A 26,246-nucleotide genomic window follows, 5' to 3' on the forward strand; every position below is an offset into this window, starting at 1 on the left:
ATGACACAGAGACATGAAGTGTGCAAAGCTGCTGGGAAAATGGTGCCGAGAGACGTGGACGCAGGGCTGCCACGAGGCCTCAACGTGTAAAGCGTGCAGCACCTGCAGAGCACAATGGAGCAAGGTCTGCGTGTATGTACAGAGAAAAGGACAATGTTGTGAAAACTGCAATTAAAACTGTTGGAAATTCTGGCTGAGGCCCTGCTGCTACTCAACCCATCTGGAATGGTCTTCCTCCTTCAGGAAAGCAAATGCGGTGTAAGGAGAAGCAGATCTGTGGGTAGGTCACTGAACCAGGTGACCCCACCCCATGTGGCAACAGGAAGGAACATCCCTGCCCACACCTCAGCCCAGGAAGTGAACAGCCGTCTGCTGCAAACAACGCTGGCCGAGACCCGGAGCCTGGGCTCAGCTTCAGCTCTAATGACCATAGACCTTGGGCCAAAATCCTTTTCTGTCTCTTTTCATCCATCTACTAAGCAGATGGAAAGAAAATCCCCTGCATTTGTTCCCATCCCACAGGGAGACCACAAATGCATGCATGTGCTTACGCATGCAGGGCACGTGCACACACAGAGGCTTCCACTACCTACAAGTCCACTTTGTGCCACCTTCACCTCTATAGCAGACCTGCGTTAGTACCTGTTTCACTAACTGAAAGAGACTCAAAAAAGGTTTTCACTTTTATGAAGCAATAATTGCTTCTGTGTGCCACTTCAGTTCACAAAATGCTTCACAGAAATGCTCTGCTTTCAGACAGCGGAGGAAACCTGTGTTTGTGTGCATGTTTATAAGAAAAGAAGACATTCTTAATTTGGCAGTATAAGCAAGCTCTTTAAAAACTAGGCTGTTGAGATTTTACACATTGAAAATCAATCCTCTCACACACAGATGAAACTTACACCTGATTTTCTGAAGATTCTCCAATACTGAGATTACGAATGAATGCTGTTTTAAAAAAGTACTTACATGTTAATACAGTTTAACCTGAAAGTCACTGAAATCATACATGAAGAAAGGAGTCTATACATTTTACAAGCCCTACAATTCTTCCTGACAGGCCTCAACTACGGTCTGCGCCGACGTACTCAGGCCAGGCGCGGGGAGCTAGGCTGTCCCTGTGCGCCGTGCGTGGCTACAGCACTTGCTCTGCTGGCCCATTGGACCCTAACCTTTGCTCTTTAACGAACTTGCACCGCGGCTATCGCGCCCTTCAGGAGGCGCCTGTTCCGTCCCAACATCCTAACACGGGTCCCACTGCGAGACAGAGAGACCCCTTCCCCCGTGGCAGCCCGGCTCCTTGTCCCTGACAGAGCCTCTGAGCCTGCTGGTGGTCCTGGTGCTCCTTGACACCTCCCCGGGCGCCTGTGGCCTCACACTAACCGGGACCCACAGGACGTCCTCCCCTCTGCTGGCTGACTCATTGCCTTCGTGCTCCTCTTCGTTTTGGCCTCTCATTTCTTGACCTGTCCCAAATTTCAGAAATACTGTTCACAAATTTAAATACCTGTTCTCTACCTACAACCACCAGTGGAGCTCTTTCAGTTCTGAAATCTGATCATTGCGGCGTCCTGCAGCCACAGCCGACTGACCGCGTGACCTCTTCAGCCCACCCGCCTAAGGCAAGCAGTCTGTGGCCATGGCGGCAACACCGAACACCTGAGTGCCACGCTTCTCAGGAATTTTTCTATTTCTGCTTTTAAAATATCCCTCATCTTGCCCTTCCTTAAACTTTCCTACAAAAAAATTACTCACTTGTAGTATTTATGAATTTAGAGCAATATGCTGTGTGGACTAAAATATTTATATTGGCCAGATAGTGAATTTTTTTTGTATAGCAAAATCTCCAACTAGGCAAATTATGTCAATCATTTGCTGGGCATAAATCAGAGCAGGGACAATTAGCTACTTTATCTGAACAAACTTCAGCAAACTTACACCTGCTGTTACACTCACAAGGTGGCAGATACACCTGCTACCACCTTGTGAGCACCATGGGTCACAGGAGGCCCCCACTGGCCAGGGCAGCTGCTGCTTTACATCAGGCCGCAGGTAAAACGACACACTGCTCATCGTCGTCTTCGCTGCCCACTGGTAGAGTGTAATTAGCTAAGCATAGATTGTTTAGCAGGCTCTAGTGCTCCACACTCAGAAGCCTTCATGCACATTTCCAGCTCTTCCCAGGTTACTCTGGCCCACAGAATGGGCAAGAACAGGAGGCACCGTGCTGGAATAGATACAAGTAGCTGAATGTGACGCCACCACCTGAATCACAGACGGGGAAAGCGGGGCAGCTGCCAGACTGAGTCAGTGCTCTCTTAGACAGTCTGGGTCCAGCAAGAGAATCCTATCAAACCAGCAGCCACAATTTGCTTCAAGAGGAAACAGTGTTTAGAGTAAACTGGCCAAAACAGTAATTAAAGAGTATAATGTACCATTCACCACTCATTATTTCTCAAACTCACTTATTCAAATGTCACCACTCACTTATTTCTGAAACTAAACAAATTTTTAGTCTTCTGTTTATGTTGATGATATGATTATATACAAGTGGGAAATGGCTCCCAACATCTTGGTCAATTAAATACTTGAGGATTTAAAATATTCTACTCATAAAGAATAATAAATCAAAAATATGTATTTTAGGTAGGTAATTTAAAAACTACATGCATCCAGGATAGTGCTTGGCCTCTAATACTCAAATGTTAAATAAATGACAAATAAATGCTGGTTCATATGCAAACCTGGCAGGTCTTCTGTTTCAGGTATTGCTTTGTCCACAGATGAACTGTCCACTTGGGAAGATGCTACGGATTCTGATAAAAGTGACTGATTTGATACAGGGCTAGAAAAGCAAAAATATTTAGATTTTAAAAGATGGCCTCTATGCATGAACAGTAACTACGGTGATATAGTAAGAGTTTGAGATACCTAAGTACATCAGAATTAACACAGATACTTTTTTGTCACGTAAACATAACCACAGAGCTTTGAACTAGAGACCAATTTGGACCAGAAGTTCACTGGTTTGGAAATAAAATAATAATGTGTGTCCTTGTATATGAATTCCCTGAACAAAAACTAGCATTCTACAGACATCCCTAAGAGCCCTGACAAAGTCGTGATGATGCATCAGCACAGCAGAGCCGAACACCTCCTGCCACCAAGTGGAAAAAGAAACCGTAGAGTACAAACGTACTATTTCTAGGAAACCACTGTTTCCTAACAGTAGAATAAAATTGGACCAAATACTGCTGTATTTTCAGGCTTCTAAATGATGTAACTTTGAAGTTAAAAAGAAAAAACACACTACAATAAATGTGAATACCACAATACTGAATAAGAGAACGTGCGAGAAAACTGTTAACACTAAGTGCTAATACTCGCAGAGGAAGACTGTATGTAAGCAGAGCTCAGAATGCTTCAAAGGACTTCCAGAGGGACTTGCATATATTACAAGGAAGATAAAGGGAAAACTGTCTGAACAGGGGACTTAAAAGGCAACCTCTCCACCCCCACCCCAATGTAAAAAACAACAAAAATCAGCCTTTTCTAATTAGTTCATATAATAATGAGACATACAATTTTAGGTCAGTTAATCCTGAAATGACTACGTAGTTTTCCTTAACAGACCTGGATGGATGCAGAACACATTATTTCTTGCAAGCCTGCCCACCCCACCCGGAGCCCACCTTACTTACCTTGGCTGCGCAGCTGGGGATGTGGCGTCTAACGCTGACTGAGCTCCCGGGACACTGCCTTCTGTGCACTGAACAGGCAGAGACTCAGACAGACTACTGACAGAGGCTGCTGTAACAGGACCACAGTTCCCATTAGTGACACATCTCATCTAAAAAAATCAACACCAGTTTTCCACAAAATAGAGTACATGCATTTTGCCCTACTATATAATATGCTGGCTGATTACTTTTAGTTTTTTATCAATAGTTTTCCAATGGGAAAATGTTAATTGAATCAAGAAGGAAACCATATACAAATTGTATATAGTAATAAACTCTACTCCTATTTCTCAGGATGAGTATTGCCCAAATGCTTTAATTCACGAACATTTTCCAAGTATTACTACAGAAACGAGATACTTATAACAAAATGTAATTTAGTGACCAGGCACATACAGGTTCAGAATTAAAACCTGTGCTCAGCATGTTAGGTAATATTACTTTCTGTTTTTCATACTGCAGAAATGTAGATGATTTAACTTAAAAACAACAATTTATATTCATTTGATGTTAGCCTTAAGAAAACTTGGACAAGTTTTGATTAAATGGTTCTACTGTTAGCTTGAACATGAAGACACGAAATTTTAAACGGATTAATTAAGTCTGCCCTCTAATTAACCAAAAAACCCTATCCATTTAGGCACTAATCTATAGAGGAACTACCCTAGATGATTACTATTAAGTCTGTCCTCTTGCGAAGCTTATTTCAGGATCCTGATCCTTCTTACACAACTACTGGACAAAAGCCCACCTCAATTCCAAAAGAATCCTTTGACCCAGCAGGCTTCAAGGCTCATGTGACCTGGGGCTGAACACCCCCGAGTCAGACTGCCACACCTCTCTTTCCTGAGGGAGGAAGGAGTTCTCTAAGGGCAGCCGTGGCTATCTACAGAACCCACTCTTCCCCACTCCATGCGTGCCCTGGCTTCACACGTCACATGGAAGCAGCAGGCTCCTCCCGTAGCCTTCACTCCCTCACGCCTTCCCTGCCGAGGCACCTACCTGTACTGCAGGTGCGCCTCCTTTTAATATAGGAACCGAGTTCTGAGGCACAGCAAGTAAGACTATGGAATGGATTTACAGCAGGTGTTTTCGGTGGGTAAGGGCCCTGTTTCCCCACCACCGATAATCACAATGATCACGTAGTGAGAAACCTTCCTGACACGAAAGTACAACATGATAGCAGAAAAGGGCACGGGGTGCGTTGTGCTACACCGCTGTGTCTCAACTGCAAATACTGCCATGTTTTAACAGAATTACTTACCAGGTGGGCTTATTCTACCATTACTACTGTTCTGCCTTTGAAGGTGTTCTTTATAGCACACTGAACACATGCCATTTGTGCGAGGGTTTCCATAAAATCCGCAGCCAGTGGAACAAAGCATAGGCACTTGGCTGTGATTAGTTTCTTGAGCCATGTTCTTCTGCAGCACACCTGAAATTTGCATAAAATTAGCAAAGAACTCACACACACACACACACATCACAATCATGCATTTTCCAAAATTTTTAATGTAATAAAAGGAAAACCCACATGTACTCCTCCCTAAATCACTCTATGCAGCTATCTCTAGACCCTGGGCTAAGGCAGAGAGAAAATAATGACCAGAAGGATACAAACTCAACTTTTAATCTTTAACTCACTCTACAAGAGCAGGTCCGTACTGGCTCGGAAAGTACAGAGAACCCCTAGACACAGGTGTATGTCCCTTTAGACTCCATGCCAGCAGAATGTAAAGAAACCTTGGAGTCCGGGCTCAGTTTTGGACTCCTAGTAGAAGAAATACACATTATATATTATACTATTCATTTCTAAGCATTGAAACTTTTGCTCAAAGTTTACATTTTAATTTGTGTAATTTATTCTGTTTAAAATGCATTTAACATAATATCAATGCTGGTGAAGATACAGAGAAATGGGCAAAATGAGAAATTGGTTCAGTATTTTTGGAAAGCAATTCAGCAATTCACCTCAAGGTCTTATAAAAGATTGCCCTCAGCCACTCTCTACTCTAGGGGTCTTCATCAGAGTGACGAGGGCACAGGCAGAAGAAGAACAAAGAATGACCCAGAAGGGATGTGCTTCACAGCATATCTGTAACGCTAACAAATTAAAAATAACTCAAGTTTCCAACATTAGGAGAATGATTTCTTCCCCAAAATCACACTGTCATGAAAAATACTTTAGAATACTTTTGACAGAGGCAAATGCTGAAAATGAATGAAAAGGCACAATATGAAATGTATATACAGTATACTCTAGGACAAAAAGAACATCTATTAATCATCAAAAAAGACAGGGAAGGACGAATCCCAGGATGGCAAGACTCATAATATTTTTCCTGATTTGTATACCTTTTCTTTATCTTTAAATCCTTTTAAATGAAGACAACTACTGGCATAATTGTGGATTAAGTATTTTTTATGTATTTAAAATGTGAAAACTAAGAGTACAGAGGAACTGTTTGGGAATCGCATGAATGGTCAATGACAGCAGACGAAGGAACCCTGAGCGCCATCTCCCCCGACAGCAAACGGACTGAACGCGGCGACAGGAGGCAGTGACGGGCTCTCTGGGCTCCCCGGGCGGACAACGCTCGGCTGGCGCCACTTCCTACAACTGATAAACAGTGAAAGGACGCAATTGCCATACCACTGACAGATTTTTCTTCACCTAACTTACTTGCAAAGACTGTTGTGAGGGGGGATTTAGCACACATTTCAAAACAAATAACAGTAATGTATTTGCCTGGGTTATTAAACAAAGCAGCAGGTTCAGCATTTGCCTTTAAAAGAAATGTCCTAAGACTGCGGGCAGTGTTCAGACTCCCAGTCTAGGGGACACGACACGGGCTCCAGACAGACGCCTTCCTTACTGGGGACGGCAAGTCAGTGCGGAATCCAGTCTCTGCTGCTCTGTTCTGTGCATATGCTGCCTGGGATTTGTCTCCCTCCTCCCCGCAGGTCTGTAAATGTATGTATGAAATTTAAAAGAAGATGAGATAGAAAAGCTCATGTCAAACATGTGCTGATTTTTCTGGCCTGTGCTCCTGAGGGACACTGTGCTTGTCTGGTCTCGCTAGGAGGGCGACTGCCCAGGTCACACACGGAGCTAAAAGTGCTGGAGACCAAGCACAGGTGGCCAGATCCCAAAGTCCACACAGGAAGGCGGTAGTTTTCAAAGTGCTCCTCAGCCCCCACAGAGGCCCCAAATGCTCACACTAGCGCTCACTAGTGCCCTGCCCTGTCCACCGTGCTGACGTGCACTGCCAGGGGTTCCGGAGCCCATCAGGCAGCCAGGCTGAGCAGCATCCAATACTGTGGCTTGTGCTCCTCCCACACATGCTCAGCCACATCACCAACTGTGTGAAATCGTGGCCCCACAAGTGTCGTGTTAACACTGTGTGAGGAACTGGGAAGCACACGTTAAGCATCCCTGCAGCACAGAAGGAAGGTGCCTGTGTGAAGAAAATGAGCCTGGGCCACACTTGTCGTGGAACACAGCTTCTGCTTCAAATAGATGACAGTTCTTCAGACTTGAGAACATGGCAAACATTTTCTCCAAAATGAATGAAGTGCACCTGGCACTCCAAGGAAAACTTAACAGTATTTATTGCCAAAGACAGCTCGAGTGGAAAAGGCTTGATAAGTATCCCCAATTTTTAGAGCATTTCTGATAAAAATCAGTGCTGATAATAGTGACATGTGAGTAACTGGTACTTCCCCAACGTTTGGAACATCTGCATGAGCCAGTGAACTGTTATTTCCCCAGCAGCCAAGACATGATGGTACAAAGCTGTTCACGAACAGAAGATCCACTCAGAGTGAAAGACGGCCCAGCAAATTTTCAGGTAACAGGACCGAGAGCTTTTTATACTATTAGACTCTATGCTGCAACTATCCCTTTAAGAAAATACAACCTGTTAAGTTTGGTGTTAACATGCAAGAACAACAGCCTCTATCATCTGGACAGGCTGGGAAGCCCCTGCCTTTTCTGCACGTCGTGTCGCATCCGGCTTTTCTTTACCACACGGCCAGACCGATGACGACTATGGGAATCCTGCTGTTTGCTCTCGGGCCAGACCTTCCACAAGGTTGCAGAAATGCGTGACACCACCACTTCTCTTGCTAAACCAACTGGTTAAGGAGACGGTTATTTTTCATAAGATATTTTAAAATGAATTAATAAACATTTTGTAATTTTTCTCAGCTTTAATTTATAGTATAAATACTGCTGGAAATAACACAAAAAGCTGGTATCAACCCAAAGCAAAAGCTCTTTAGGGTACTCAGTAATTTTAGAGAATATAAGGCCCTGAAACCAAAAATTCTGAGAATCTGCTGCTGTAAACCATGAATTCTCAGGGCAGGTAGTGTCACGGTAAACACTGATCTTTGGAGATGGGACCACAGAAGAACCGTACTATTTATGTGTAAAACAGATACACATGTAAAACATAAACAGACAGTACACCTGTGGCATTAACATTTTTATGGAGGTGGGAGGCCAATTAGGAAAAAAAACTATTTAAAAAGGCTCCTCAGAGAAAAAAGAATGGAGAGGCACCGTTCGGAGCCGCCCACCCCTCCAGCTGCCCATCGGCGACCCTGAGCACCGCGGGGCAGGGCGCGGGCACTTGCTGCCCGCCCTCACCAGTCTTCCAGAGCAGGGCTCATGGTCAGAAGGACCCAGAAAAGATGAATATACCGTTTCTATAAAAATTTTAATTAATAGTTCCAGGTTAAAAGTGCAATATGACCATTACGCCTTTATTCCACAACAGCAGCTTGTGAACAGTAAGGTTAAAGTTCAAAGTATGAAACACCAGCAATCTCCTCAAGCCAAACTGCCCTGCGCAGCAGCAAATTAACAATGGCTTTCTAGGCAGATAAGAAGTGCAAAGGATTTAATTGGTTAGTTAAAAAGAAAAAGAAAGAATCAACTATACTCATTATCCTTAGGCCATAAAATGTACCTTTCTATGAATGCTTAGAAAAAGACCAAAAACCATAAAGGGCACCTTTTGGTGGAAATGAGTGGTGGCAAAGCTGGGCACCTCTGGAGAAACAGGGAGGCCTGCCCCCCGGCTCCTGCACCCTCCTGGCAGATAAACAATTTGCCGGCCCCAGTCTGGCATTCAGGAAGGAGAAGGGGCACGGGGAGAAGAGCACTTGTCGGAGTCCCAGCTCTGCTGTTCGTATCACGTGTAAGAGCTTGGACGTGCCACGCAAGTTCTCTTAAGTCGCAGCTTCCTGAGGGATGCAGACGTCGTCCATCTAACCCGACAGGAGCAGCTCTCCGGTGCCTGGCACGGAGCAGTCACTGTCCTTAGCTCCGTTCTTCCTGGAAGCGGAGTCCTCTGCCCCCATCTGTTTTAAACAAATCACGCTCACTGCTGGACACGAGCTTCTGGCTCCCCCTGCTCCCTCCTCGGTGAACGCTGTCTGCTTCTGCCTCTGCTGTGATGACCCAGCCTGTTTCAGGAATCAGCTTGAATCCTATTTCTTCCAGGTCCATTTCTTCTGCCCGCCTTGGTCTCCTCTGCTTGTATTCCTAAAGAAGCTACTTGCAACACCCTTTTGGGACGCTTAAGCTCACCACTACTCGATCACTTTGTAAGTAGACAAGTCATTTCCCAGCAAAACTGCAAATTTCTCCTTCAAATCATCTTCATGCCTAATATGAATCCCCAAAATATTTCTTGAATAAACACTGCATTAGCATCAGACGTATTCATGTCAGGTCACTTCCCACTGTAACAGGGAGAGAACAGACCGCGGAGAGATGGTCGGCGCCGCAGGGCGCACGCTGTACAGAGACAGGCATCCCCAGGCAAGGACAGCCTCGGGCATTTTGTTCATTCCACTGTTCTTATCCCTCCTCCTGAAAGAAACAGGGAGGAAATACGCTTCATAAAGGTGGGTCAGTCCACTCTGAGCTGGTGCTGCAGGCGTGCAGTGGTAAGACAGGCTCCCCCGTCCCTGCCTTTTCAGTCACTGGAAAACCTCTCAGCACTGGCTCTTTGCAGTTCCACCAAACGGAGATCCCAGAAAGAGCAAGGTAGAATTTATGGTGTGTCCTAGTATCTTTTTTTTAAAAATAATCGCTCAAAAGAGGAGTACCCCTCCTGGCATAGGTGCTTAGATTTGTATTTCCTGGCAGAATACAGTTATTTCATACAGAGTTCTGAGCATCGGATCTACCAGCTACCAAATGGGCAATAGTCCTGTATTCTGGGGGTCAAGAATCTTTGCAGAGATGAAAAAAATCCAGCAGAGCATAAAGCAAACAGATGAGAAAGTGTGGCTGTATGTAAGGCACCTGGGATGAATGCCACTCACCCGAGTAACCACTGCATGGGACTCTGGGGCAGGGTCCCTACTGCGTGGGGGGTGCTGTGCGTCTGGCCAGCCAAATGAGGACATTGTCTCTGGGGACGCCGCGCCTTCTCTCCTAGCCAGTAATTCCCTCATCATTTTCGCACATGAGCTCATATAAAGGTGTGAGGCCCCAACATTCATTCTAGTAAATACAAAGCTCACTCTCCCAGTTACTGCTTGAAGGCAAGTTCCCATTGAGTGGTATGATTTATCTCACACAAAAGAGCCACTATTGTCTGCAGCTCAAGATGACAGGGTTTAGAAACACTCTTACCGGCATTCCCACCTGATGGATCTCACTTGTTGCATCCTGCCTAACAATGCTGAAATCAGAGGCTGGCAAACTTTTCTCTAAATAACCAGTGTTTTAAGCTTCACATGCCAGTCTCTGCTACAACCATTCAACATTGCTGTTGAAGCACAAAAGCGGCAGACAATATGTAAACAAATGAGTATGGCTGTGTACCAACAATTACTTATGGCCATTAAAATTTGCTTTTCAAGTAATTTTCACACCACCAAATGCTACTCTTCTGACTTTCCTCTCAACCACTTAAAAATGCAAAACCCATTTTTAGGTCATGGACTGAAAAACAGGTGAAGCAGGAGTTTGCCAACCTCTGGATTAAGTAAGCAAATGGCTGAGTGTGATCAGCACTAGAGACGTAGGAGAGTGGACAGACCTGGGCTCACCACGCAAAGGTGCTACTGTTAGGATCCTCTAATCCAAAGCTGCCTGTAAACTTTAAATATTACTTAATCTTGCGTAGCCTCATTTCTTTAGTGCATCTTCGTCACCCAATAAGGGGAAAGGACTAGAACAGGCCAGCGTCTCGTCCCGACCTGTACCCCAGGTGTGGCTTCCATGGAGAGCTGTAGCTGTGACCTGAGAAATGAGAGCGATGCTCCTGGGGTGCCCAGCACAGCTAAGTAAGCCCTCGGTGCCTCAGTGATCACACACTCACCTAACCGCTGAATCTGGAGCCCTGCTCCAGCTGCCAGCTCCCGTCTGCCGCACGCCTTCCCCCCTCACCGTCCCGGGACAAGCCTCTGTCGTGTGGGCAGATCCCAGCATCGGCTTGGGATGGGCCTCTTCCCTCCCCGGGGCCGGCCAGTCCGGCACCTCAGGAGGAGAGAACCTCGTCCTGTGGAATGGAGGCCTCTAGCCGTCAGCCATGTAAATGACTTGGAGGTGAACCCTTCAGCCCCAGCCAAGTGTTCAGACGAATGCAGCCTTGGCTGTCATCTGGACTGGTCTCTCAGGAGGCCCTGAGCCAAACCAAGGAGCCAGGCCATTTCGGGTCCTGACCAAAACTGTGTGAGAAATAAATGCTTGCTGTTTTAAGCCACTTAATTTTGAGGGACTTTGTCTGTAGCAACTGATGACTTATACAGCGCCTGGTATGTGCACTTCCTTGCTGCAATACTCGCCCTCCCTCGGTCTGTTTCCAGCACAGCAGCCAGTGGACCTTGCTGCTGGCCTAACCAAATCCTCCAACGGCTTCCCAGCTCGCTGAGGGCTCCTCCTGACCCCGTCCCCGCCACCCCACCTCGGCCCCTTCTCCTCCCAGATCCTAAGCACACCTCAGGGCCTTCATGCCGACATAACCTCTACCTCACCTCCCAGAAATCCTCAGGGCAGGCCTCCCTTGCTTCCTTTTGGTCCCTGTTCAAATGCCATCCTCAGGGACAACTTCTCTTACCATCCTATTTAAAACTGCCCCCACATCCTTTGTTACCCTTCCCAGTTTTTCTTTAGTACCCTTATCTCAATCTTAACTGACTATTAAATTACACTTATCAATTCTACCTCAGCAAGGGATTTTATCCGTTTTGTTCAACGATACTTAAAGCTTACCCACACGGTAGGCATTCTATATCTGTTGAATGCATGAATCTAACTGCCTGCCACCTTCCCATTACACAACCTGTTAGCCAAGCATTTACCACACGGCAAGAAATGAACAGGCTCTTTTGAAAGAAATTACTTACTGTTCAGGTGAGACCTAAGTTTGCCAGCAGGGGCCGCTACATGTGGTTATGCAGTTTGGGCACTGAGCAAAAGGGCCTTGGCCTGATGCTCCAGGGTCCTGGGCATCTTTTCCAGTTGAGTGCACTCAGAGAGGGGTTCATTTAGCAAGGTGCCTAGGCCAGCATGCCAAACACTGTAACTCTACAACTAACTTAAGCCGTAGTCAACTTCCGTACTCCCACACTGACCCAGGGTCCACACCGCTACACCTTAGAGAATTAGGCATAGTAACCACAGAACAGCCCAATACCCTTATTTGCAAAGGAGGAGTGCCCCACATTTCCACATTCATGCCCCAGACGACTGCAAGATATTCCATGTCTGTTTGTGGTTAAACATAAACCCTGGGGGGAGGGACGGTACACGGTGGGGAGAGGCACAACCACAGACCACTGCCAACACAGCCATGACACACTCAGGACACAGGGTGTGACGTGTGGTGTGGAAGAGTGGACGGAACAAAGAAGGGACTGAATCTCAGGCTGGCTCTGATCCTGCCACTCCACCTGGGGTAAACGGCCCGCCTCGGCCGCCTCAGCTGCAGAGTAAGAACGGGAGCCTGCCTTTCCTCATCCACAGGGTGTGGGAGGACCAGATGAGAGTGATGCAAAAACAGTTTTTAATCCATTCACAGTAACACTAAGTTCGTAATTAGGTGGCTTTTGAAGTCAAACACCTGCAGTTCTCCATGAGAGGAACATACGCAAAGTATCAGGTATTTAACAGTAGCTGCGCTCATAAATCCAAGACCCCTTATTTACCCACAACTCACAAAAGGCAGCTACATAAAAGGCCTCCCTGTCACAGACAGTGATCGCCAAGTAGGAGCTCTCAGTCTGTCTCACTTTGTGCTGAGATGACACAACCGTCTTAAAAGTGTGAGGGAACGACTTCTAACTTCCTCCTCACAAAAGGTTACGGAAGGACACATCAATTATTCTGAATAGCTGCCAACAAAAATTTACCAAGTGCTTATCCTTGGTCTTTATAATTGTGGGGGGAATAAGCCAAGCACAGTCACAAGGAGCAACTTACGAAGACTGCCTGGACGATGAGCATGCACGGAGGGTCCGCGCACGGGCTCAGCTGCCTTCAGACTGCTTCTGACTGGCCCCTTGCAGACTGGCTGGTGACTGCAGCAGGCCCCGGCACTACTGGTTCGCATCGCATGTAGTGCCAGTAAACAACCCCAGAAACTTCCATTTCACTTCACAGATTTTGATGACCATATCAAATTGTATTCAATTCACAAACTATAGATGAAACACTTATGCCATGTGAATCAAGACTGTCCTTCTGAGTAGCTGATTTTTGTTTTCTTTTCGATTACTGCACCTCTTAACTAGTCATATTCTTTACATAGGCTGCTGTGAGGAGCAGAGTCAAACGAATGGCTGACAGCCACATGCCCTTATGGGCACGCACTCCGCAGCGACAGTGTGCTTGACCACTGCCTGCTTTTCTCACCATGTTTACTTGGATACAGCATGCACTTTTAGACCTCTAAGTCTTTTCAGAACAACATGAGGTATATAAAAAATGACAGTGAAGTGTTAATCGTGTTTAACAGCCCTTACTAAACCTTCTGCCAATTCAGGGGGATGGGATTTCCCACTGCCTACAGGTTTAAATTCATACCTGTCAGCCAGGACACAAAGCCTGCAGGATATGGCCGTCCTGTTTCTAGGATCAGTTCCCACCATCCCCTGTGCCAGGCACCCAGGACTCCCTCTCCCGGGTACTGGATAACCCAAGATGCACCTGAGATGACCGGTCCAAAAAGGAAAAAATTGGGGCAAACTGAAACTTTGAGTTTTTCACTCCTTTTGAATGCAACTATACATATCTTCTTTTCTGCCATGTACCCCCTGATTACTTTCCTAAGATATTCATACATTCTTCATATGCTTTCTGATGGTTGTCTCACTCAGATTCTAAATATAGTCAATTTTTATTTTCTCTCAGCTGAGACATTTGTGAGAGTATACTTACTATTAATATTAACAACCTGACTTAAAAACAACTTGGGAAACAGCACCCAAACACTCATATTTCAGTCTACTTTTTAAAGTATCATTAATGCTAAAATATTTAATGCACATTGGCTATGCTACAGAAGACAACTAATGGTCTTGGGACTCACTGAGAATAACCCAGATGTTTCTTTATAAACTTACATTGTACACGTAAATGACTTAAGACATAATTCAAAAGCTCATAAAAGTTGTAATTTGACAGAGTAACTTTCACACAAGTTGGAATATTTGTCTAAGAGTCTAACTGTGCTTCAGCAGAACTCATCAAGACTCCGATTTTCACCGAAGGTTTCAATGAGCCTACAATACAACACAAGAGCTAAAAAATAAACTGTATCAACCTCAGGCTGTAAAACAAAAGTGTACTTTCTGTGTAATAATTAACATTTAACGAGTGATTATTGTGCAATAGGCACCATCCTGACAATTTTACCCGCACATTCGACCCTAGAAGGGAGTTGGTGCGGTTATCAGCAACTCTTTATAGATCATGGAACTGAAGTTTGGAGATATCAGAAATTCGTTTAAAGATCACACAGCTAGCAAGTGTGATCCTGAATCCAGATTTGTCTCCAAGACCTGGTGCTCCTAAGCATAGAGCTAGACGGATCACGTGCCACAGCGATCCACTGTACCGATTGAACACCTGGATCTGGTGCCCTAGGTTAAGCACAGTACTGATGAAGGCGTACTGTCAGGAAACCAACAGGATGGTACAAACTGAGGAAGCCATCTCTTACAATGGACTGCTGGAAATGAGAGTAAGTGACCTAGAAAAAAGACAGACATACCCTTTGAAGGGCTGTTAGAAAGAGCAGGGTCATCTCATGAGGCACAAGACGGCAGAGCTGGAAACAACGTGCAGGAGGCTCACAAGACAAACTGTTTCATCACTGACAATGCCTGATGGTGAGGAGTCGGGCAAGGGCGGCCTTGCTCCTGCACCACCGAGTTCACGGGACTGCATGTCTGACCCTCACCCGCCACAGCACCGGACTCAGGCACCGCCAGCAGGCATGTTACGATTCTTTACGGGCGGGACCAATGAGGAACAGTGTACATGGAGTCTCAAGGCATCTCCCCACAAATTACCTATTACAAAGGGAAGAATAACTTGTAAGAGGAAGAACCTGGTAGGAACCACATCAACCAAAAAGAACAGGGTGCGTGTCACTGGTAATGGAGACGGCGTGTGCCTCTGGTGCTGGCGCCCAGGAAGGGGAGCACCCGCCAGATGCAGTGTTCCTGCCCAAACCACGCTGCCTCCAGATCACAGGGACACCTGGGACAAACCCAGATCGAGGGGGCGTCTGTAAATAAATGGCCTGCCACTCTTCAAAAATGCCAGTGTCATACAAGACAAAGGATAAAGAAATGTCCCTGCTTACAGGGGTGTAAGGAGACATGACACCGACACAGTGAATTCTGGCTTGGATCCTGGACTGGGAGAAAAATTATTAGAAGAACATTACTGGGAAAACTCACGAAATGTGAACGTGGACTATATATTAGAGAATTGTATTATATCAGTGTTAAATTTCCTTAATTTGACAATGGAAATGTCTTTGAAAATACAAGACTGCCCCTGATAGAAAAGGTACCTAAGTATTACTTAGTAAACAGTTCAGGAAAAAACAACGCTGGAGCAAATGTGGCAAAATGACTGGGATCAGCGAATCCTGCCAAGGGGTGTGGGGGATTATGTATTATTAATGCAACCTTCTACATCTGAAATTATTTCAAAATAAAACTGGAGAAAAATAAATATGCGAACCTGATCTCCTAAGGACTCTGAATACCAAATAGTGAACCATATTTCCTCTTATCTCCATACGCTCGAACTCAAATCCAACAGCAATCTGATCTGTGATTATCTATTAAATGAATTATAAGAAATAGTGCTCGTTTAAAAAATCGAATACTGAGTGTTAAAATGACACGCGCCATGGTGTGACTCAGTGGATCCGAGTGGAGTGGACTCTGCCCCCTCCCAGCCTGGCTGCCCTCCTGAGACCTGCTCCCGGCACACTGTGAGCGGGGGCGTCTCTGCAGCATGGCGCTGCTGCCCTCCCCCTGGGAACGTGCCAGCAGGTGGGTCTCCTTGCTGAACACCCCAGGCCACGTCACTTCCTGGGTATGCCAGGCAGCAAGGCAGAAGCAAAGCAAGAGATAACGAGCGACCAGTAACGCAGGGAAGATACTAGGACACCCCACTTTAGACAGAACTGTCACACTGATGAAAGCGGACAGAACACACGCACTGCAGAGCACCTGGAAAAGTCAGGATGACAGAATGTTCATCTGAGAGGCTTAATACACAAGATCTCAGTGGCGTAAAACCCTACAACAAATTAAAGAGAGGGAGAAAAGAAAAGCAGGAAGAGAAAAGAGAAAACACAGAGAGGGAGACCGAATGAAAGAAAGTATCAAAGAGAAAATCCTGACGGCCAACCATCACTGTGCTGATTTCAAGTCCTCCTTCAATGGTTTAACATTTTTCCTCCACAACTTGACTTCTGCTTATCTTCCACTGCCTTCTACCTCACCCATCAGCAGAGTCAGTCTTTTGTTGAACAGCACACCTGTAGCCACACTATTTGCATTTATACCCAAACTCCATTTCTCACTCGCCAAGAGGCCCAGAACTGCAGTCTAGGAGGAAAATCTCAGGAGCAAGTCAGTCGCAAAGGGGCAGAATGATAGAAAGTCACCTACCTCACAGTCTAACAGAGAAAAAGGCAGGTAAGAACGCAGCAAAATTGAAGCTGGGCCTGGCCAGAGCCAGCCTGGGAAGAAGGGACGGGTTTTGGTGTCCCGTGTTAGTCGGGCCATACCACCTCCACCGGGTGCGAGCGCCCAACGGCACAACACTCACTGGGACTGCAGCCAGTCTGAGGCCAGGAGCCGCCCCGCGGGGCAGGCTGCCTGAAGGGGGCCTCTGGAAATCCTCTCTGTGACCAACCGCACCAGCGCAAACCCACAGGTGTAACAGGGACAAAACGGGCTAAAATGCAGAGATAAGATGTAGATTGACAGGTGAGCCGTGGTCACTGGTCAATTCAAGAGGTAATACCTGGAAACCAAGTATGTGCCGGATACTGCAGACATAAAAAATAAAAGTAAAAATGACCTGGGTTCAAATGCCTGCTTTATCACTTAACAGCCACGTAACCGAGTACGGTTCCAGCTCATTCCAAATGATTCATAAAAAATGCCCATGTATTTGTACCCACACACACAAACGTAACAGACACAGAAACAGAATACGATAAAGCAAATGAAACAAAGCATAAACATTTGAGAATCAAGGAAAATGGGATGGGAGCTCCATCACTATTCAGGAAACTTCTATATAAGTTTGAAATTAAAACTAAAAGTTACAGAAAAATTCAGTGGTATCAAAACATAAAATTATGTGACTTTCTTGGTAGCACTCAGCAACTTACTTTTAGAAGCAGAGTATATAAATGCCAGAACTGGTCCAAGATTAGAAGAATACTGGGAAGATAAGTGACTGGAGACAGAAGAGGGAGGGAGGACAAGGAGGCCGTGGGACCGGAGGTCTTGGCAAAAGTTTAGGAGTGGCAGGAATAGGAGAGTGAAAATCAGAATACCAGGAGGCTGGAACCATAAAGTAGGGTATTAGCATCCAAAATGAGAGTTATTAGTCATTTAAGAAATGCACATTAACCCCATGAGATACCATTCCACACCTACTAGAATGGTTAAAATGGTCAAATTTAGAAAGACCGACCACACCAAGTGCTGGAGACGCGGAAGCAAAAACAAACTCTCTTGCATTACTGGCTGCAATGTAAAGGCTGCGGTAATCTAGGAAAACCGTTTGGCTTCCCTTAACCATGCAGTTACCACATGACCCTGAAATTCCATTTCTTGATTTCTACCCAAGAGAAACAAAAACGTATGCCACACAAAAACTTTCATATAAATGTTCACAGTAGGAATAGTCAGACTAGCCAAAACCCAGAAACCATCCAAATGTTCACACCTGGTAACGGGTAAGGTGTGGTATTTATTATCTACATGATGAATACTACCCAGCAGTATAGAAGGACCAAACCAAGACCATTCAGTGGTGGAAAGGACAGTCTTTCCAACAAATGTTGCCAGGAAAAATGGATGTCCACATGCAAAAGAATGAAGTTGGACCCCTACCTGACACTGTATACAAAAACTAACTGGAAATGGATCAGAGACCTACATGTAAGAGCTAAAACTATGGAGCTCCTAGAAGAAAACATAGGGCAAAAGATTTGGCATGGATTTGGAAATGGTTTCCTGGATGTGATGCCAAGAGCAAAGGCAATAGAAGAAAAACCAGAAAATTTGGACATTATCAGAATCAAAATCTTTGTCCATCAACAAACTTTCAACACAGTAAAAAAAACCCGGCAGAATGGGAGAATATATCTGCAAATAATACATCTGATATGGGATTATTACCCAGAATATATAAAGAACTCCTACAACTTCACAAAAAACCCACACAACCCAATCCAGAAATGGGCAGAAGACTTGAACAGACAGGTCCCCGAGAATACACACCAATGTACGGCCAACAAGCACATGAAAAGATGCTCAGCATCACTAATCATCGGGAAATGCAAATCAAAGCCTCAATGAGTTACTACTTCATATCATCAGGACAGTTATTTTCAAAAACAGATTAAGGTTTTGGTGGGGATATGGAGGTTCCACCACCTTCTGCACTGGTAGTGGGAATGTAAAATGGTGTAGCCTTTATGGGAAACATTTTGGCAGTTCTTTAACAGGCCAGACAGGGGCAATCCCACTTCTGGGTGTACATCCAAAAGACGTGCAAGCAAGACCGAATAGGTATTTGTACACGAGTATTTACAGCAGCATTATTCACAACAGCCGAAACATAGAAACAATCCTAATGTCTGTGGACAGGTGACTAGATAAACAAAATGTGACACATATACATACAATAGAGTATTATTTAGCCCTTAAAAGGAGTAAAAATTTCCTACATGCTTTAACATGAACCTTGAGGCCATTATGCTATGTGAAGCCAGACATAAAAGGACAAATACTGTATGATTCCACTTATATAAATAACTTAATAATAGTCAAATCAGAGAGACACCAAGTAGAAGACAAGTTACAGGGGGTGGGGATGAGAGGCAGGAAGCGGGAATGGGGAGTTATGGCTGAATGGGCACAGGTTCAGTTCGGGATGACAGAAAACGCTCTAGCGATGGACAGGCAGTGATGGTTGCACAATGTGGATATACTTAATAGACTGAACGATATACTTAAAAATGGCTTAAATGGTAAAAAAAAAAAAAAAAAGATTTTATAAGAGAAAAAAAGGCCCAAGCTAATGAAAGGTGTTGAATGTGGATATACCTCAAAAAACATGCTACGCGAACCGAACTCAAAAGACCACATATCTTATGATTCCATGTGTATGAAATGTTGAGAAAGGGCAGATCTACAGAGACAGAGAACAGATTATTAGTTACCCAGGACTGGGGATGGGAACTGGACTGACCTGTTTACAAATGGGCTCAAGGGCTCTTTATGGGTAATAGAAATGCTCTACAACTAGAGTGTGGTAGTAATTACACAATTCTGTAAATTTATTAAAAATAATTGAACACTTATTAAGGGGGTGAATTTTACCTACCAAACTGGCAATCACTAAAAAAAATTAACACACCTAACTAGTGTGGGTACATATAAACCAGCTTTTATATACTTTCCTAGTGAGAATATACAGTAAGGCAACTTCTCAGCAGAACAAGTTAAAAATGCATATATTTTTGTACCCACAATCCCAATTCTATGAATTTTCCTAAGGATATAATCATGATAGCACTGTTTCTAATAAAAAAATTAGTCCCAAAGTAAAATGAGTAGGGGGCTGGTTAAACACACTATGCTATTTCATACAACAGAACACTCCATAGCCATTACAGTGATGCCATCACTACTAGATCACCCAAGCATCTTTAACACAGGGGCCGCTTCCCTGAATGTTGTAGCAACTGGCTACATACCTTGCACAGAGCAAGCATTAGTATGTTTTGGGTTAATAAAGAACAATTACATGGGAAGATTTCACAATACACCCTAGAGTTAAACACACACTCCACCTGGATTTTTAAAACAGTATGTACGTTGACTCTTCATTCAAAAAATTAAAAATATATATGCACATTCACAGGGGAAAAAAGCTAGAAAGGTATATACACAGAATATCAATTTTCATTTCTAGGTAATTAGATTATGAGTGTTTTTTTGCCTATCCATTTGCTGTATTTTTAATAATTGTGTATTATAATTCTGTTATCAGGAAAAAATTTCAGAGGTAGTATTTATTGTTTTGAGCATAGTAAGAGCAAAGGGTTAGTCTCTGGAGTGGAATGGTAAAATTCTGTGGAGACAGAGTCAAGGGAGTTTTTAAAAATTAACTTATTTATTTAGTAAATATTAAGTACTTCCTTTGTGCCAGTGGCTGTTTCAGGATCTGAGGATACAAGAAAAAACAAAACAAACCAAAACCTGCATTCACAGAAGTGGAAACTTCCTGAAGGGCCAGAGAAGGTAAACCAGGGGCCAGATCCTGAACCAACGTGAGGGTGTGTGGGGAGGGGTACGGGCAGCAGCGGCCAGGACAGAGCCAGCACGGGAGGAACGGTCTGTGAACAGCAGAGGGAGTGGGAAGCACAGGCCTCCTCCCCTCAGCCTCTGCTGAGTACAAAGAACCAGCAGGCACCGCCTGCGAGGACTCCAGGGAAGTGGCCACCTCTGGGGAGAGCAAAGCTGCAGTTAGGCCAGGCGACACAGTGATGTGTGCACAGTCAAGTATTGAGTCCACTAAGGGGGAGGAGGGGGCACTGAATTTGGGATGGGACCCGAGGGGGCACAGCAGGAAATCAATCTGACCTCAAAATTCTTAGCAAAGTTCAGGCTGCAGCTTGGAGGTATTTTGAGGCTCGGTGATGAAATGACACTGACATGGTCCTCAGGTGCTAGGAGAACATGTCCGTCTATCCCTGTATCCCCAGTCTAATAGAGAGCAACATCTGCAGGCTAATTCAAGCAAAGGCCCTTAACTGGAAGAGAAAATCCTGAACATAATTCAGTAACTTGGGGTGGTTTCTTTCAAGGGAACTATCATTATCCCTGCCAACCTGGCTTAACACCTTAGTCATTTCTGACCTCTCCGAATTCAAGTCGGTCATTAGGTCCTTAGTATTTCATATGCCACAATTTTATGCCATTATACCTGGTTTAAGCCCTCATCTCTCCCAACTTCTTGGCCAGTTATCCTTCAATCATTAGATGTATTTCATGATACATCTCAATCTTTGTCTCCTGAACTGATCTGACTTCCAGAAACGATGTGTGTACTAAGCTCACTTCCCCTGCCTACGTTCCTGACCAATGGGCCTGAACACTGGAGGTCTCTTCATATGATCTAGGCTTAAAGGGAAGCAGAATGCTAAAATACTGTCAAGACCTACATGGTTAAAAATAACCATTAACACATATAATGTTAAAAGTTAAAAATAACACATATAATGAAAAAAGCATGCACTTTAGTAGCTGTTCAGCCCATCACTGTTTTTATGTATACCATATCTATGTCAAAAGAGTTTTTATAAGAGAAAGTTGAGGTAAAAACAGATCAACTAATCAATAAATTTCTAGAAAAAAATTCTGATTTTGAGCTCACAGGAAGTCAAAGAAGTGAAAGTGAAGACTTGGCCAGAAGAGTCTGGGGGAAGCCTGGCCGGGTCCTCACAGAGGCCCCCCAGTGCTGGACTAGGCCAGCTTCTCCGGCCTGACACTCACCGAAATAGGATGAGGGATCGATCGGACTGCATTTCTCTGTCAATCTTTCTTACCTTACCCAGGAAGTCATTTCAGAGTCACCTTGAGATCACAAACCCAGGGTAGTATTTCTCAGGTTACCAAGGAGCTTCAAAAAACCCTGGCTGTCTCCCTGCCTTGAACTTCTCCTGTTCTCCAGCAAATCTGAACAGCAAGATCAGGCTCTGGTGTCAGACTTCCTACTTTTAATAAAGGCTTTGCCACTTACCCCGCAATTTGACTTTTGTCAAGATCTAAACTCTATTCCTCAGTATCATCACCTGTGGAACAGGGATGACAATTAACACCCATCTAGCAGTACTGCTGCAAGAACACTGAATGGTCATGTGGGACTGGGAAACTTCCTGAAGTTGTTAAAGAAATTTACAAAAATCCTGCAGCTAACGCCATACTTAATAGTGAGAAACTCGAAGCCTCTCTCACAAAGATAAGAAACCAGGGAAGGATGTCTTTTCTCACTGCTCCTTTTCAACATTGTACTACACGTACTAGCTGATGCAGTAAGACACGAAAAGGAAACAGCTCGCTACAAAGGAGGAAATAAAATTGTCTCTGCTTACAGATAACATGATTGTGCAGAAAATCTTTAAAAAAAAACACCCCAAATCACTCCAGGAACAAGTAAGTGAATACAGCAAAATTGCAAGTACAAGGTTAATACACAAAACTGCTTTCTTACACACTAGCAATGAACAAATGGGCTTTGAGATTAAAAACACAATACCATTTACACTAGTATCCAAAAAATGCAACACCTAGGTATAAATCTAACCAAACACACCTACAATCTGTATGAAGAAAAGTACAAAACTTTGATGAACAAAATCAAAGAACTAAATAAATGGAGTTATCATCTGTATTGATGGATAGGAAGACTCCATTCTATCAAGATGCCAGTTCTTCCAAAACTGATGCGATCCTGGTAAGAATCCCAGCAAGTTATTTTCTGGATACTGACAAACTGATTCTACCTTTACATGGGAGCAAAAAGGCTCAGAACAGCCAACTCAATATTGAAAGAGAAGAACACAGCTGGAAAATCGACACCGCTCGACTTCAAGATTTAGTATGAAGTTACAGTCATCAAACATATTGGTGAAAAGCACAGACAGATCAACGGGACAGAACAGGGCCCAGGAACAGTCCCCCCGTAAGTATGGTCAGCTGGCCTGGCAGAAGGGCAAAGGAGGTACCATGGAGAAGACGGTCTTTTCACCAGATAGCAAAGAACAGCCAGACATCCACATGCAGAATAAAACAGACTGTACACACTTCACAAAGTGGATCACAGATCTAAATAAAACCAAAACTGTAAAACTCCTGGAGGCTAACGAGAGCGAAGACCTAGATGCCCATGGGTACGGCAATGACTTCTTCGAACGCCCCAAGGCGTGATCCACGGAAAGCTCTGGTAAGCTGGACTTCATTAAAATTAAGAACTGCTCTGTGAAAGGCCATGTTGGGACAACAAGGCAAGACTGTAAGAAAACATTTTAAAAAGACACCTGGAAAAGACTATCCAAATTATATGAAGAACTCTTAAAACTCAAAAAAAAGGAAACAGTCCCATTAAAAAATGGGCCACCTCACCTCACCTTAGCAGATGCCTCACCAAATAAGACTCTAGATGGCGAATAAGCATACAAAAAAGTCCCACTCGTGGGTCTTGAGGGAATGCAAACTAAACAACGGGGCGTCACTACACACCGTGAGAACGGGGGCAGCTGGTGAGCATGAGATGCCGACAAAGCTGCGGGGCAGCAGGGACCCCCTCACCGCTGGTGGGGGCGGAAAATGGGCCAGCTGCTGTGGAGGACAACCGGTGGGCTCTCACACCACCCGACGCTCCCACTGTGCAATCCAGCGTCAGGGCCCTCGGGATTCACCCAGAGACATCTGCACGCAGATGTTCACAGCAGCTCCATTCCAGCCGAAAAACGCTGAAGCAACTAAGACGTCTTTGGGAGGTGAACGTGGATCAATAGCGTGTTGTGCAGCCACATAATGGGCTGTCCGTTCAGCACAAAGGAGCTGTCACACTGGAGGGACCTCCAATGCGTGTCACTAAATGGAGAAGCCACTCTGAAAATGCTGCACGTGGACACCAACTATGTGACATTCTACAGTCATTGGGGGGACAGTAACGGTCGTCAGAGCCGAGGACAGGAGCTGAGGGGGGCAGGGAGGAGAAACAGAGCAGTGAAAATACTGTCTGATACTATAATGATGGATCCGTCTCATACCTGTGCCTGAACCTACAGGTCACCAAGAGTGACCCTAATGTAAATTAGGGACTTTGAGTGATTATGATGTGTCAGTGTAGGTTCACCAATTGTAACAAATGCCCCACTGTGGGGGGGATGTTGATAATGGGGCAGACTCTGCATGTGTGGGGACACAGGTACTGTACCTTCTTAATTTTTCTGTGAACCTAAAACTGCTCTAAAAAAATTAAGCTTTATAAACAAGTTAATGTGTCTGATATGGCATATGAGCTGCAACTATTAAATTAATGCTCCTAACACTGCTGTCACTACTTCTCTGCAGCAAAGCCTTCAGCAGCTCACCAGTGCTGCCCGTCACACCACTCCCACACCCCCAGTCTCTCTCCTCCAAGCCTGGTCCGGCCTCAGGACCCCCAGGAAGTTGGCGCTTCCTGGGCGGGTGGAAGAGCATGCAGCCTGTGCCGGCCCAGAAAGGCCTTGGGGGGGCATCTGGATGCCACCTCTTTCTCTTTACTGCTCTTTCCCCTTCAGGAGAACAGAATGAAGCTTTTGCTCTACACCCAAAATTTTTGCTCTACACTTAGGTGCAGCTCTATCACCTAGGCAGCTTCAAAAATACTTAACTTTCAAGGGATGTCGCATATTTCACTTTTCCTAACTTCCCAAGTGCCCCAGCTCACTCTGATCCATCTCCTGGCTGACCTTCTATGGCAATCATTTATAATTATTTGTATCTTTTCCGGAGTGTTCCCAAAAACTGCCAGAAATGCTTTTTGGAAAATGTTTATTTTTTTTAAAGCATTTTTAGACTTAGGTAGTTAAGTTCTGAATATGCCGTAAGGGGTGGAATTGCCAACAGCTGCTTACAGGACAGAGAAAACAGTCAGAGAAGCAAGCAGGGGACAGCCTGGAAGGCCCACGGCTCAAGGGTTGGGAGAAAAGACTTTGGTCTGGCAAACTTAGGCTCAAAGTGGGCTTACCAGCTATAGCAACCTTGGACAAAGGAGTTAACTTTTCTAAACTGTCTGTTGTTAAATGAGGTAACAATACTTACCTCTTCAGGTTGTTTGGGAACTACCTCAGAGAAGGTTTGGCACAGAATTAGCCAGTGGTATTGTGTTATTCCCCGTAGGTAGTTAAGAAAGTTCAAAGGGCAACAAGTCCCTAAAGACTTTTTAAGCAGAGGAAGACAAACATGACTGCCTAGTGCAGGACGTACTTGACAGAGCCAAAACCGGGAGGCTGGGTTTTAGGAATCTAAATGAGAAACCATGGTGTGTCCGGTGCTACCGCGGTGAAGTAGATGAATCCAAGAGATTCTGCGGGTTTAAATTTGATGGGAAGTCTTGGTTAACTGTGGGTGAGGAATCAAGAGTCAGAAGGGCATCCCGTGTTTGTCTCGGATGGTTACTGAGACAGGAGGGGTAAAAGGTTTGAGAAATAATGTTGGGAGGACAAAAAATACAACTGAGTTTAATATAGGTAGTGAAACACTTCTGAGCTGGATGAATATGGATGTCAAGTGCAACCAAAAAATCTGGACTTAAGACACAGATGTGGGACCATTTGTGTGCAGGATGTCAACTCAAGTCACAGGACTTACAGGTCACCCAAGAGGGGCAGAGCCAGAAGTGCTAAGGTCACTCATTTCACATCAGCACAGTTCCAATACTTAATGGTTGTATAGGGAAACATTTGCAAAGGACAGAGATCACCAAGAGGCATAAGCCCAGGCAGTGTCATTAAACACTGGGAGAGTTTCAAGAAAGAAAGGAATAGTCAGCAGTGCTAAATTTTGCTAAGAAATCATGAGCACCGGTGGGGGAGGAAGTATCCAGGATTGTCATGGTGGAAAGAAAATAACAGGTATAAAGAGATAGAGGAATGTGTTCCCTCCTACTAAAACATTACCAACCACAAAAATGTCTCATCTTTCCTAACGACA

The 26,246-nt window shown here is 44.7% G+C and overlaps 1 protein-coding gene across 8 annotated transcripts in view; it reads right to left on the minus strand.

The window, feature by feature from the left end:
* ZFAND6 (zinc finger AN1-type containing 6) overlaps positions 1–26,246 on the minus strand; it is a 48,459-nt gene that overhangs the window by 10,209 nt on the left and 12,004 nt on the right. For 5 of the 8 annotated variants that reach the window (XM_036916104.2, XM_036916100.2, XM_057494749.1 and 2 more), the window contains exons 2-4: positions 5,005–5,175; positions 3,702–3,810; positions 2,745–2,845 (exon numbers count right to left, since the gene is read on the minus strand). In XM_036916104.2, coding sequence (XP_036771999.2) covers positions 2,745–2,845; positions 3,702–3,810; positions 5,005–5,158 — 364 coding nt within the window. In that variant the 5' untranslated portion in view covers positions 5,159–5,175. Of the gene's footprint in view, positions 1–2,744; positions 2,846–3,701; positions 3,811–5,004; positions 5,176–5,711; positions 5,844–26,246 lie in introns of all 8 variants that reach the window. The other 3 variants (XM_057494748.1, XM_036916105.2, XM_036916099.2) reach the window with 2 other exon arrangements.

This window comes from Manis pentadactyla, chromosome 18 (genome assembly GCF_030020395.1).
Source record: "Manis pentadactyla isolate mManPen7 chromosome 18, mManPen7.hap1, whole genome shotgun sequence".
Lineage (NCBI taxonomy): Eukaryota > Metazoa > Chordata > Mammalia > Pholidota > Manidae > Manis > Manis pentadactyla.